At 35.3% G+C, this 13,922-nt stretch overlaps 2 protein-coding genes across 2 annotated transcripts; one reads left to right on the forward strand and one right to left on the reverse strand.

Moving 5' to 3' along the window:
• Positions 1–1,969: 1,969 nt before the first annotated feature.
• LOC137720987 (uncharacterized) lies at positions 1,970–4,786 on the reverse strand. Its single transcript, XM_068460117.1, has 7 exons — positions 4,274–4,786; positions 3,732–3,856; positions 3,566–3,654; positions 3,392–3,466; positions 2,996–3,118; positions 2,778–2,873; positions 1,970–2,677 (listed from the first exon to the last, which is right to left on the reverse strand). Exons 1-7 carry the CDS (start codon positions 4,654–4,656, stop codon positions 2,387–2,389), a joined length of 1,182 nt encoding a protein of 393 aa, XP_068316218.1. The 5' UTR covers positions 4,657–4,786; the 3' UTR covers positions 1,970–2,386.
• A 1,870-nt stretch (positions 4,787–6,656) lies between these two features.
• On the forward strand, positions 6,657–8,007 carry LOC137721426 (ethylene-responsive transcription factor ERF027-like). The gene has a single exon (XM_068460517.1). It carries the CDS (start codon positions 6,704–6,706, stop codon positions 7,439–7,441), a length of 738 nt encoding a protein of 245 aa, XP_068316618.1. The 5' UTR covers positions 6,657–6,703; the 3' UTR covers positions 7,442–8,007.
• The last annotated feature ends 5,915 nt before the right edge of the window (positions 8,008–13,922 follow it).

Here is a 13,922-nt window from a genome sequence, read left to right on the forward strand (position 1 = left end):
TGAATGAATACATGTAGTAGTTATATATATATTAACGTGGAAAGAATGGTAAACAATTAGGAGTTTGTATTGAACAAAGAATGGTAAAAAAATTAGGAGTTTGTATTGAACATCTACTAGTTCTAGCTTGATTAAGTGATGTATTATCCATTGTATATATAAAGAAATAATAAAATCTCTTGAAATTAACAGTTTAATTATTAACTGTCTAATGACCTAACGGGGTTAATGACTTTACGATTTCCACTTAGCTGCCTATAACGATTCACGAAAAATCATTTGCACAGGGAAATAATAGAATATCTTGAAATTAACAGTTTTAACAGTCTAACGACCTAATGGTTAATAGCGTAATGGTTTATTCTTAGCTGCCTATAACAGTTCATGACCAATCATTTGCAATATATATGCAAATTTGCTAGCGTCAATCACCACGTGCTAGTTGAAACCAAAATTTATTTTTTCGCTAAAGTATGTACTCTCTTATTTTTTTATTACAAGCAATAATAATATTTTAAGTTACATTAAGGGGATAGATGGTTTTGAACCTAAACGCAACATGTTGAAAAGAAAGACCCTATTCATCAAGGTGATATATCAATTGTTTTACTAAACAAACTCATTTTGTCACATTTTTTTAACTAAACAAATTAACTACTAAATGCTATAATATTTACCTCTTTTTAACCAAAAAAACTCAAAACAAGAAAATCAAACGCAGAATATTATGGTTTTTTTTGTCCGTAAAATTCAGAAGATTATTAAGTAAAATTGTGAAAAACTAAAGGTGAGGCCCGTTATAGCAAAAGCATTGGTAGCAAGAAAAGTGGTCAAATTTCACTTCTTTCTGAGTTTCGTGTTTTAAATGTAAAAGCTGGTAAAATTTGTTTGATATTATCTTGTTACACTTTACAGTCTCAACGTCTCAAACTTTTGATTTCAAATTGGAGGGAAACTGAGTATACATATGCCAATTGGTTGTCTATTAGGGCTGGCTTTGGCTCACAATAACTTACCATAAACTAAGGCTAATGTGTACATTAATATAAAATCTCAGAAATGAAATCAGGATAAGGCAACTGGATCGTGGTATTTGAAAACCATTGTCTTAGTTCAGTCCATTGTTTCTAACCAAGTAATATGACAATATTGCCTCTCTGTTTTACTTCAAATTACAATATTAGCATCAATCATTTACGTATATGTGGACATCTATATCAGAAGAGGATGTTCATGCATTAAACAAAGGTGAAATGGTTTTAGTGGTTGAAATCCAACGGAAAGAAGGAACGAAATCCAGGGCCATTGATTGGATTCTTAAACTTTCACCACCTTTGGATTATGATTGGCTAAATTGTCATGGACTCATGGATATCGTTTAATGACATCCTTATCGCATAATCTATTAACCAATTGACACTTGTCAACTGTTTATTGGTTATAATTACCATCACTCAATTAGTTAATACTGTTAGAGAGTTAGTTACAAAGGGTATTATTGTAATAATCCATGTAATCTAGATACTATATAACACATTGTAAAGGCTTGTAATAATTCAGAGTGTGAAATATAAAGTGTTCTGAAATTCCTTCATCTCTAAGCTTCTATCCCTCTCTCTCTCTCTCTCTCTCTCTTTCTTTGTAACTCAATTTCTCAATGTTATGATAATCAACCCTAATACAACCATTTGTCAGACAATACCAATGGCCAATCCGATGGTTTGCTCACAATATTGACGTTATTGCTGACACATACGTTTTAATAGAAGTGGGCCTTCTTATTAATTGTATGTAGGATCCACTTGTATTAAAGAGTGCGTCAGCAATAACGTCAATTTCAGAAGTCATCCCAAAAGTGAAGCCATATGCACCAAGTCGAATCACTCCTTCACACCCAGAGTAGGAAAGCCTTAAACAGGAAGGTTTAATTAGAGATGTAAAAGTTTCCTATAAATTACTTGGTGTTTTAATTCAGTTTTTGTTTATATCCTTAATTGTTGTATTAAGCTCCCCTGCCACCTCCAAAAAGCAACATAACATTCACCTTCAGCTTTAAGCAGTAAATAAATCAATCTTACCATTTTAATTTGTTTGAGGTGAATATGAATTGCAATAATACAAAAATAAATTATAAGCTTTTGTAGCAACAATCTTCAGTTCCCTTTCCTTATCAGTTCTTAAATTTTTTTTAAGAAGATACTTGATTTCTAATATCTAAGGATTCATTACTCCTTACAGATCAATCACATTTTGACACGTTTACAGAAGTTATGATTTACATGTAAGGAAGAATGAGTCCTTAAATAGAAAGGAGCCGAGCAGATTCCAAATCTATATACAAAACAAAGATCAAATTTTTTCTTTTTCAGCCATTTGGGATTTCAAATCAAAATGGACACTCTAACCCACCTTTTATGAACTGCTCGTACAATGCCCACAGGAGGGCGGCAATGACAGTATCTCTAATCAAGTCCTGGACCAACTTCACAATCCAACCATTAGAAGAAGCATCAGTAGTACCTGTAGACCTCTGTCCTACAAGGTCCCTAAACCTTAGGTCTCCCAGGTCAGCTAGTAAGGCATATATCACACCATTCATGTGTCCCTTTCCAATAACCCCAACTACTGTCTTACTCTTATTCACAGCTTTGCTCCTCTTTAAAGACCATGCAAGGTACTGAAATATGTAACAACACAAAAACAAAAGTCACTTGTTAACTTTCATTCTGCATTGTATTATAGAATGTTCATAATCCGGGTTGAATTGAGATACTTACAGTGTCTCGCTCATGTATAAGAGGTTGTAGGAGTGAAGGATATGAAGAACTTAGCTGCTTATAAAGCTGAAATGTGCTATCACTTGTACTTGATTCCTACATTGTAATCAAATATACGTTTTGTTAGAATAATTAACTTAATTAAGATCTAGTAAGTATTGAACAGTTGTATAGTTTATTTTTATGTTGTAATATTAATCTTGTTAATCAAACTTTACCCTGTCTAATTCATCATTGAGATTCTTCTTCGACATATCGGACTGTGATGTTATCCCACGAACAACAGAGCTCACTAAGCTCAGTTTCTCACTCCAAGTCAGAGAATTCCAAGCCCTTTCAAGCTGCAAAAACAAATTATATACAATTTACCAAAATTATACATCATGAACCTTTCTACAATGCTGTTAATTGACTTGCGGTCAAGTTTATCAATCACATATTAAAAACCATACTAATCACTTATCAATAATTGTAACTTTGTAAATACGCATGTAGTGTCAAGAATATCGATACCATCAACAACATGTCCGTATTAAAAAAATGCAGTTAACGGCGTAGTAGAAAAACTTATATATATAGTCCTGTATTACAGTAGGGTTTCGATTTGCGCATACGGTAATTTCAATTGGACGATCCCCCAACACAATTTGAGCACCAACTTCTTCAGAGGCTTTTCGAGCAGATCGAAACTGCAGTCCATTAAAGGTCACATGGACATGGTCACACACGTGATTTCATTTTCAAGCAGTACATTTTGTCATCAATAAAATTTAATTGTAGTCAACTACCTCATCACCGAAAGGACGATTGGTGTCGGATGAAATCTTTGATGAGAAAACAGCCAACAGTACTCGTAACGCTAGAGCAGTTTGACCCCCTATGACATAAAACTAAACCAATAATTTCATCTACACATAAAACTATTAATTGATACACAAGAAACTGGCTTTTTACCCAAGTTTATGCTTCGACCTACGGCCCCGAAAAACCCAGTTCCACTCAGAGAGAACATATTAGACCTTAATTGTTGGCCTCCTGCCTCACCATCCATGGAGGCATCAGCATACATAATCCCAGCTCTGAAATTGGGTTCTGCAACAATTTCAGTTAAGATGTGGAGTATGGATATATGGATGACTGAATGTACATAAACAAAATTATAGCAATATTTTACTGAACTGTATGACTCGGGGCACATAATCTCATATGCAAATTGAAGGACTCAAATGTGACTCGGAATAATTTATGAACGTCACTACAATTATTCTACAAAATAACAATTGATTAAACTATGTACATATAGTTGAAAAATAAGGGATAATTGTAGCTACAATCCTTGAACGATACAACTCGAAGCACATAATCTCATATTGAAACCAAAGCACTAAATGCGACTCAGGGTATAGTTCATGAACATTGCTACAATTAACCTAAAAAGTAACGATTGCTATTGTAACTATGTAACATTTTGAGATTAAATTCCAAGTCAGACTTGCCTGCTTCTACATAGCTCCACCACCACATTATCCGGCTTCACTGCCCGGACCACGCGTTCGACCTCCACCGCAGAGTCTTGAGAAATATGATTGGTTCCGACCAACCAGATGGCCTGCGGCTCGACGAACTCTGCCCTCCATGCTGGGACGGGACCGAACTGGCTCTTCTCGATCAAGAACAAGCTCCCATTCTCAGCCAAATCAAGCAGTTCAGGGTGAGTTCTGGCTATTATGGCTCTTGAGTCCACCGAAATTTCTGACCTGAAATCAAAGTCCGGCGGTGGAGGTTTGATGGAAACCTTGGAGCGTCTGAGAGGCCTGGGGGTGAGGAAAACTGGGTTGGTGCGGAAAATTGGGAAGCTTGATGATTGAATGGTCTCCATGGATGAGATGAGAGAAGAGACCTGTGCTAGACGGAGAAACTGACTTTTAGATAAGGAAACTAAATTTTAACGGTCGGACAGAGAAAGAGGGAAGAGGTATGTAGTTTTTTTCTTTTTTTAATTGTTGATAGTGTAAATGTGGGTCTCTTGTGCCCATGAAAAATGGGATTTGGTGTTTTGTGGATTTAGAAGTTGGTTTGACAACCTAATAGGTTTTTCCTCTTTTCATTTGTTGTTTCTTGTCTTTTCTTACATAGAACTGAAATGTGATGACAAAAATAATTTAGGAGTTCGTAAATTAACAGGTAAGACGAGATTTTTTTTAGTGTACTAAAAACACGGTCTATTATATTAAATGTTATCACTTTCATTAACTCGTCTTAATTTGTGATTTGCTACCATGCACTTATTTGAGGTTGGGTATGTTATATGTGTTTAATTTGACCTTAGTAAAAGGTGATAATGAAATTTTTTTAGCTCAATTGAATTATCTTTTATACAATAAGTTTTAAACATTGCTTAGTTACAATCATACATACAAGACCTGACTCTTTCATTTTTCAATCGCATGGAGAAACACTAGATTTAGTCTAACAAGCAGCATCAAAAGAAAATCGAGTAAAATATAGAGGGATGCTAGGTACCTTTTCTTCTTGCATTTTCTACTTGTCTTTCCCACTCATCATTTCCACTATCAGATTAAACTACAAAGTTAAGGCTTTAAAATCATAAATTATATTCTTGAACTTTTACCTTTAATGAATTTGAGAATTGAAAACAAAACAGATTAATAAGGCCAGGCCACTCACCCATCAATCTCTCTCTCTCTCTCTCTCTCTCTCTCTCTCACTCTTCGACTTCCTCCCTCTAGGCAGCAAGCGACTAGCTAAGTTAAAGACGTCAATGGAGTTTTCTTTTGTGGAACAGATTACACGTATTCCACTTCAAAAAACATCTGAAATTTTGAGTCTTTCACTTATGAATTTTGTTACTGCTCATGGATATATAAAATGCTTCAAGTTTTGGTGGTGGTGAAGTCATCCACCCGTTGCCCAGGTTTTCCCTTGCAGAACAAAAAAAGAAAAAGAAATAGGAGGATGGGGGGAGAGTGATTGAGAGATGAGTGAATGGGTTGACAACTGCTCAACGGAATTGGCTACAAATTTTTTTATGACCAATTTTAAATTTTTTGTATCATGATTCATGATTTGTTTTCGTTAACGTAGGTCCAAAACTAATCTGGTGAGTCGAGCTTTTATGTCACAATAAACTAGTAATAATGTAATTTAAAATAGCACTTTATTATGTCAAAGAAAATTCACCTTGGACACTCTATTCTCTTTTTTATGTTAAAAATAAAACTAGACAATTGTTAATGGTGCAGATGACATCCGTACAGTCAAGCAAAGCAAGGAGTGTGGTGTAGATGCTGAGAAAGTGATCAGCATGACGCAATTAAATTATGAATATCACCCCCCATATCGCACAACACGTCTTACATTATAAGTATAATACTAATTAAATTTCAAAGGGAAGATCTTGATCAAATGACCAGGTCGACAACAGCTAATCTCCAGCTGCTATGGGAGACTGCTTCAGGGCTTAATACGTGTTCCCTCTGTAATTTTTTATTATGATGGAAGTATAAGTGATACATAACCTATTTTGACGTAAGTGGTAGAAAATTTTATTTTTTAGACTATTAACATTTTAACACACATATCGCATCATTTACATAATAACAAATGGTGTATCACCTCGTGTACCCGTCATACTAAAAAAATCTCTCCATTTCAACACCATCTCTCGCTCATAAAGTATTCATTCTTAAATCTTAATCATGATTATTAGTCCTATTTAGTCACACAAAAAGATTTAAAAAGCCAGCAAAAGCTCCGCGATTTTCCCACGCTTCTTACAAAAACAAAACAATCCCCCATTTTTCACGTATAAATAGGATGATCATCTCACATATCCGTTACAATTCATTAATATTTATATCGTGGCATGCATTTGGTCATGAATTCACATATATATAAATACATACATGCACATAAAAATTGTATGTAGATTATACCTTATGGCCAATCCGTATAGCAACGTGCCCAAAACCCCAGTTGACCAACCAACTACAACCTCCAATCCCAATCCCTTTATACAAATTCCTCCGACTCCTCCTAACCCTCCCACATCAACCCTACCTGACGATTCCTCCTCCTCCTCATCCCCGAGACTGGGCGTTTGGTCCCCATCGGGAGGCTCGACATCAGGCTCGCCGAGGGGGCATACGGTCTACCGGGGAATCCGGTGTCGGAGCGGGAAATGGGTGTCCGAGATTCGGGAGCCACGTAAGACTACAAGGATATGGCTTGGCACTTACCCTGAGCCGGAGATGGCGGCGGCTGCGTACGACGTGGCGGCGATCGCGCTGAAAGGGCCAAATACTCCCTTAAACTTCCCCAACTCGATTCTTACGTACCCGATACCGGCTTCCTCCGCCGCGAGTGACATACGATCTGCGGCCGCGAGGGCAGCACAGTCGAGGGCAAATATGTTAGTTCCCCGGGAGAGGGAGAGAGGGAGATCAGAGCCGGGTGGTGTTGATAATGAGGGTGTTGGTGGGGTGGTGGGCCAGCAGGAGGAGGAGTTTATGGATGAGGAGGCGCTTTTGAATATGCCGAATCTGCTGGTGGACATGGCGGAGGGAATGCTGGTGAGTCCGCCGAGGATCTCTTCCGACAATTCGCCTGAAAATTCCGACGGAGAAAATCTTTGGAACTATTAATTAATTATTTAATCAGATTTTCAGTATCTGGGCTCACTATTTGTATCATCATTCGGACTCAGGAAATAATAAGCGAAATCAATGCTTGCATTGTAACGGATATCATCAGTGATTAAGGGTATGATTCACGAATCGCAATATATTAATTAATTAGTTATTTTTGTGTGTTTTTGTTGGAATTATTTTAGTTTAGCTGCTTCATCACATGTACTGCTGTCTTTCGTTCTTGCAGCTGATTAGTATTGTGTTAAAGCTTTTATAATTACTAGCTCTGGGAAATTAATGGTTATTAGGTGATGGATTTTTCTACTACTATCAGATGATCACAACTAACTAGTTGCATTGCATATACTAGTTTGCTGTTTCTTTGAGTTGTGTACATGTTGATTGATGGCATGAAATGCTCCTGAATGCGCTACTTTCCTTTTTGGATTTGTGATTAGCACCTGAACGTTTAGGTCTTGGTTATAAGTCAAAGTTGCTAAACAAGAGGCAAAATTTGTGCCCAAGATTTAGGGCATATCATATGATCATATAAATACACTATGCATTACCAAAATTACATAAACAATTCTCAATTACTATTTTTGGTGATTGGATTCATTAATGATAGGGTTTAATTAGGAGAAATAAAGAAAGAGATGTTGAGAATTAATCACACATTAATCAAAGAATAGACTTTGCATGAGCTAGCTTATAAGTAAATTAAGCGACTCTCTATATAGCCAATTGGTTTTAATTGTGGAACCCTAACTTTATCCAAGGGATAGCTTAAAAATAAGAGAAGGAAGAGGAGCAGAATCAACTAGTCCCCTAGTTCATCTGATTTTTTTGCTTTGTTTTTAGGTATGATCAGGATTTTAATAGGAAACTAACGGTTTTCTGATTCCATGTTTATAACACATGAGAAAGTTAAGAGGTGAGGGCATGGACATGCTTACTTAATGGAAATGGGAAAAGGAAGGAATTAGAGATTTAGAAATAGATGAAGTATTTGACCAAAAACAGGAAATAGATGGAAGTAAGGAAGGGGATCATAATTTCTAGATATTTTATTATGGATTTTTAGGGTATACTCGCACTTTTTTATTTCATATGTGTCAGTAAACATGTAGAGAAGTTAAGAAGTGAAATTGTTGTCATGTGCAAACATCAAAATGATTCCAATTCTAATTCTTATCAAGTAAACATGTGCATACCATATTAGTAATTAGATAAATATTATAGAGACACTTGGTACCCGGAATTGCGATTGAAAATTGGGTTTGGTTTTCAGATCAGCATCAGCAATATAAATGAGGAGAAGAGAAGTTATTATCCCTTGCGCGTATATGTACTACATTGTACTAGTCTTACGGATGTAGCTAGGTAGGTATTTGGTGGCAGACTTTAACATAAAAACTTATTATTTACACTGACGGAGGTACAAGATGAGGGATCAGGATCATTTCGTGATCTAAGGATGAGGATCCTTCTGATCAAGAAATATGAGCCGTTGGATGAAAATCCAACGATTATAATTATTATAACTTTAAAGGGACCTCCTTATTTGTAGCTGTTGGATTTTCATCTAACGGCCCACACTCTTTGGTCAGGAGGATCCTCATCCTTAGATTAGGAGAGGATAACTCTTTTTACTTTTCATACATTATTCTTAATTTACGAATATCGGATCAAATGATTGAAAAAAATTAAAAAACACATTAATAAAAATGTGTAAAAAGTAAAAATAAATATATGTATAACACCATATATGTATAACACCATTCATATTATATGCTGCTGCCACTACTAGAAAATGGCTCTAAAGAGATGCGGATATAACAGCAGTCTATAGCATGTTAGAGGGGACTAATCAATAGATTTTCATGCCTAACAATGTAAAGTAACCGACATCCGTGGCATGCTTGGCCAGAACTGACATACAAAAATAAGGGTCTGTTCTGGATTTAGTTTTTAGTTCTCATTTTCAAGAGAAAAATATGTGGGAGAATGTATAAAAAAAAAGATTCAAACTTTTACATTTCAAATGAAAGAGAGAAGTCATCAATAAGAAATGGCCATTTGCATGCCGAATCTGCCGAAATCTGCTGGTGGACAAGTAAGGATAAAAGTTTGGGAACGAAGTATGGATCTTATTATGTTGAACTCTCACAAATTAGCTTGAAAGATAACAAAGTAACCACTAGCCTCTGCTATAGGAGAAAGATATATAATTAATATTAACCAAAAGATAAGAATGCATTTGATACAACCCAAGAAATATATAGCAATAATATTCCTTCCGGAGCAGAGTCCAGGCTCTCTCCGATGATCTTCTAATTATCGGACAAAAGATACGATCAGTTTCATGTATTACTCACAGGCCAGATATACATACATACATATATATGCATGTAAGTATAGAGAGAATCATTTTCTATTTACAGAAAGCTTACTGCGTTACCTCCAAATGTATCCACGCAGATTATTAATGATGCTTTCCTTTCCCTTAAACAATGAGACTCCTCTTGCATCTCTGACTTGATCTATCTCTGAGCCTGGAGCTGCATCCTTTCTGGTTGTGATATAATTAAACCAAACCAATAAACATCTAGGAGCGCACGGTTTTAACCTCTTGCCCAACTTTATATATATATATATATATATATATATATATATATGAAAAATACTAAGAAGACTTCTGAAAAAGTGGGACTCGTCATATGAACTCTTTGTCACTTCACAGTTTAACGTCAGTTTTCATGTCAACATCATAAAACATTGTGCTAAAATATGAGATAACAGAGAATTCATGAAGAGTCTTATTTTTAAAAAAATATCATTAAAATTTCTCATATATATACCTATCTTAAACAAACGATGAGAGTTGGCTAAACCAGTTATATTGTCCATATAACTCGTATTTTATTAGGAACACTAGTTTCGGTGATCAGTGATCACACATGCGATGTTCCTATAATGCGCTACATGACCAAAATGCACTATTAATTAAGGGCGTATTTGCATCCTAATCCAGCATTTTAATTAGCGCAAATTTCACTCAAAACAGTGAAAAATGATGACATGGGAACTTTTTCAGGCAGACAGAAGATTGTCTTTCTATTTCTCGACATAAAATGTCGATCAAATTAAAGTGTTAAAAAGTAAGGTATGAAAAAGTGGCGGTCTGAAAGAGGAGAGGAATTCTTGTAGGGTTTTCATTGTGGGTATTTCAAAAATTCTTTTATCACATTCGTTCATTATATATTATACATTTAATTTTTATTAGGTACAATTTATATTTAATTTTAGATAAAAAATTTATAATAATTTATAATCACACTATATACAATGAACGAATATAATTAAAATTTTTTTAAAACCGTCACAAAAATGATCCGACAATCCATTAGGTCCAAAAGATGCTGTAGGTTAAAACTTAACGACACCCTGCCGAAAGCCGCTTTAAAAAGTTGCTGACGGTGTCGGATGGTATCCAATAGTGGACAGATGCAATTGATCTGGTCTGGAGGACGACTACTGTTCCTAAAGTGGCTATAAAAATTATATTAAAAAAAATATAATAAATATCCGTTTACTACGTGATTTTCAATATTTAGTACATCAAATTTTTTTCGTTCCAGAATCATGCTTAAAATGTAAATTTTAGAAAAGTCTCATACCCGTTAGTCAAACAGTTAATTCTTCCGTTAAGTGATAACGTGGTGCCCATATAGATAATGACTGGACTCACGTATCGGATCCAAGTGGAATTTTAATTTTTTTATTTTATTTTATTTTATTTTTTCTTTCTTCTTCTTTCTTTCTTCTCTTTAGAGAAGGGGTTGCCGTAGATTTTTATTTTTATTTTTTTTATTTTCTTCTTCTTCTAGAGGAGTTACGTGAATATTAAAAAATTGCAAAAATTCTGGCGTTCACCCCCTCCCGACCCCCTTCCTCCTTCTCCCTACCTTCTCTTTCCTACACCCATCCTCCCCGCACACCCACCCATTCCCCTGTTTCCCCCTCCCTTCTCTCCTCTGCAGTCCACACGGAGCTCTTCCACCCCTCCCTCCGATTCCTAACCCGAACCTCAAAATTCAGAAACCCAGAAAGCTCCGCCGCAACACTATCAATCAATTTCCAGTAAAAATCACAAAAAATACATACCATAAATGCCCACATTCAAATTCGTACCTCATTATCCAAATTTCAGATTTTTCAGGTGCAAAGCAGCTCAAAACTGCAGCAATCACAATGGTATACACACAAAATTACCAAATCGCCACCGACACTGGCTCCAATTTTCGATTACGAAACCCTAGATCTGCTTCTCTTCTTACAAAGAAACACCAAGTCAACAGAGAAAACGAGAAAAAGAGGGAGAGAGAGAGGTACCGTATGGAAACGAAGATGCGAAAGTTGGAAGGAAGGAGGGGTGGGAGAGCTCCGTGTGGACTAGGTATCTTCCGGTCGAATCAAAACCAACCATGGCGGACAAGGCAGTCACCATCCGTACCAAGAAGTTCATGACCAACCGCCTTCTCTCTCGCAAGCAATTCGTGAGCTCCTCCATAATTTCTTCCTTTTTGCATCTAGCATTTAATTGGGTTTTGGATCTATAACTTGTGTGTGCATTTGTTAGTGGGTTTGAGCTGTTTTATTTCTTTAATTTTGTTAATTTTCTTTGTAAAGTTGCATACTTTAATCTGGATATGTGATTTTTCTTATGAAGCTGTTATTCACCCAACTGGATTTTTAATTTTAATTTGGCTACCATTATTTTTCTGTGATTTTTCTCTGTAAAATTGCATGCTTTGATCTGGATTGGAGAGAAGAAAGGGAGAAGAAGGGGAATGGGTGGGTGTACAGCGAGGATGGGTGCAAGGAAGAGAAGTGAGGGAGAAGGAGGAAGGGGGTCGGGAGGGAGGGGGTGAACGCCAGATTTTTTTTTTTTTTTTTTTTTTAAATTTTTTAATATTTACGTGGGCTCTATATTGATACGTGACGTCTAATTATTGTCTATCTAAGCGTCACATCATCAATTAACAGTTGATTTAACATTCAAACTAACAGATATATGAGACTGTCTCAAAATTAACATTTTAGGTATGATTCTGGGATGAAAAAAACTTCATGGACCAAATATTGAAAACCACGAAACTTGAGAGTAGTAAACTGAGATTTACCGAAAAAAAATATATTGAGGGAAGATTTACACAGTTCGGATCTTATAGTTGGTAAAAAAATGTGTATTATTTGATAATTTTGCTAAAAACAATATTCTTGAAATTTGGGCTATTTTTAAAATTTTAAATTTAATTATTTAAAATATGTAATAATTTCTAATTCTTCAATAATATATTAAAAAATACGTATAAATAAGGTGAACTTTGTTTGTATTATCCAAAAATATAACGTATATTAAACATGAAAAGCACGTATGTACATATATAATACGTGTGTGTACGTTGGAGAGTTAAAAACAGTGCAATTTAACAAATTATTAAAATATGTATGGAACACGGAAGTATTCTAAAAATGAGAGATTATATTAACACACTCAAACTACTTCCCTCACATTTTTTTTTTTTTTCTATATTCTACACACGGATGAGGATCCTCTCCGAATCCTCACATCCTAGCCGTTCATCGTACATCGTGCGGTCAGTTTTTATTAAGTACTAATTGAATTTTATATTTAAAATTCAAAATAATTTATAACCGCACGATATACGATAAACGGTTAAGATGTAAGAATCCATAAGATCTGCACAATTTGGATCCGAATGGGATCCAAATCCTCTACACACCACTTACGCTTGATAGAAAAATATTAAAATATTAAAAAAATTTAAAAACGTGTGGGAAGTAATTTGAGTGTGTGGATATAATCTCTCTTAAAAAGTACATACTTACATGCTTAATATGCGTATTATATGCACTGTTCTAAAACTTCCCACCTAGCGTCACCTAGGCACTAGACGACTGACTACTGTCTCGATTAAAATCTAAGCGTTCGAAAGTTAAGAAAAAGTGCCTAGACCTATTGAGGCACCCACCTAGACCGCCTAACCCACTCAGACCTGCCTAAGTTGCGACTCACTTACAAAATAGATAACTTTTATTTTACATTTTTATTTTTTCCAATAAATTATAAGAGTCTTGCTGAATACTTAAATGAACACACATTATATGATTGTTCCCCATGTTTTCATTATGTTTAAATAGCTCATAATATATATGTCATTTTATTTTGTAGATTATAATGAAATTATATATATTTTAAGTATAAACAAACACTTATTTACACAAAATATAATCGATTTAATTAAATTCGCCTAGTCCGCCTAGGCACCCGCCTAGATCCTGCCTAGCCAGCCGCCTGACTAACGCCTAGTATCTTTTAGAACTTTTAAAATGGGCTCTTATTTGTAACCGTTTGATCAAATTTTAAGGATCCAAATTAGTCGACTATGTGAATTTAGAGGAAAGAATC

This window comes from Pyrus communis, chromosome 16 (genome assembly GCF_963583255.1).
Source record: "Pyrus communis chromosome 16, drPyrComm1.1, whole genome shotgun sequence".
In the NCBI taxonomy this organism is placed as follows: domain Eukaryota; kingdom Viridiplantae; phylum Streptophyta; class Magnoliopsida; order Rosales; family Rosaceae; genus Pyrus; species Pyrus communis.

What these genes read in the sequence shown, in the direction of transcription:
- LOC137720987 (XM_068460117.1), bottom strand. Translation starts at nt 4,656, where the DNA reads ATGGAGACCATTCAATCATCAAGCTTCCCAATTTTCCGCACCAACCCA. An exon ending in GTGGAGCTATGTAGAAGCAG is followed by an intron (nt 3,857 to 4,273) that starts GCAAGTCTGACT and finishes ACCCAATTTCAG; the next exon opens with AGCTGGGATTATGTATGCTG. An exon ending in AGGTCGAAGCATAAACTTGG is followed by an intron (nt 3,655 to 3,731) that starts GTAAAAAGCCAG and finishes TTTATGTCATAG; the next exon opens with GGGGTCAAACTGCTCTAGCG.
- LOC137721426 (XM_068460517.1), top strand. Translation starts at nt 6,704, where the DNA reads ATGCACATAAAAATTGTATGTAGATTATACCTTATGGCCAATCCGTAT.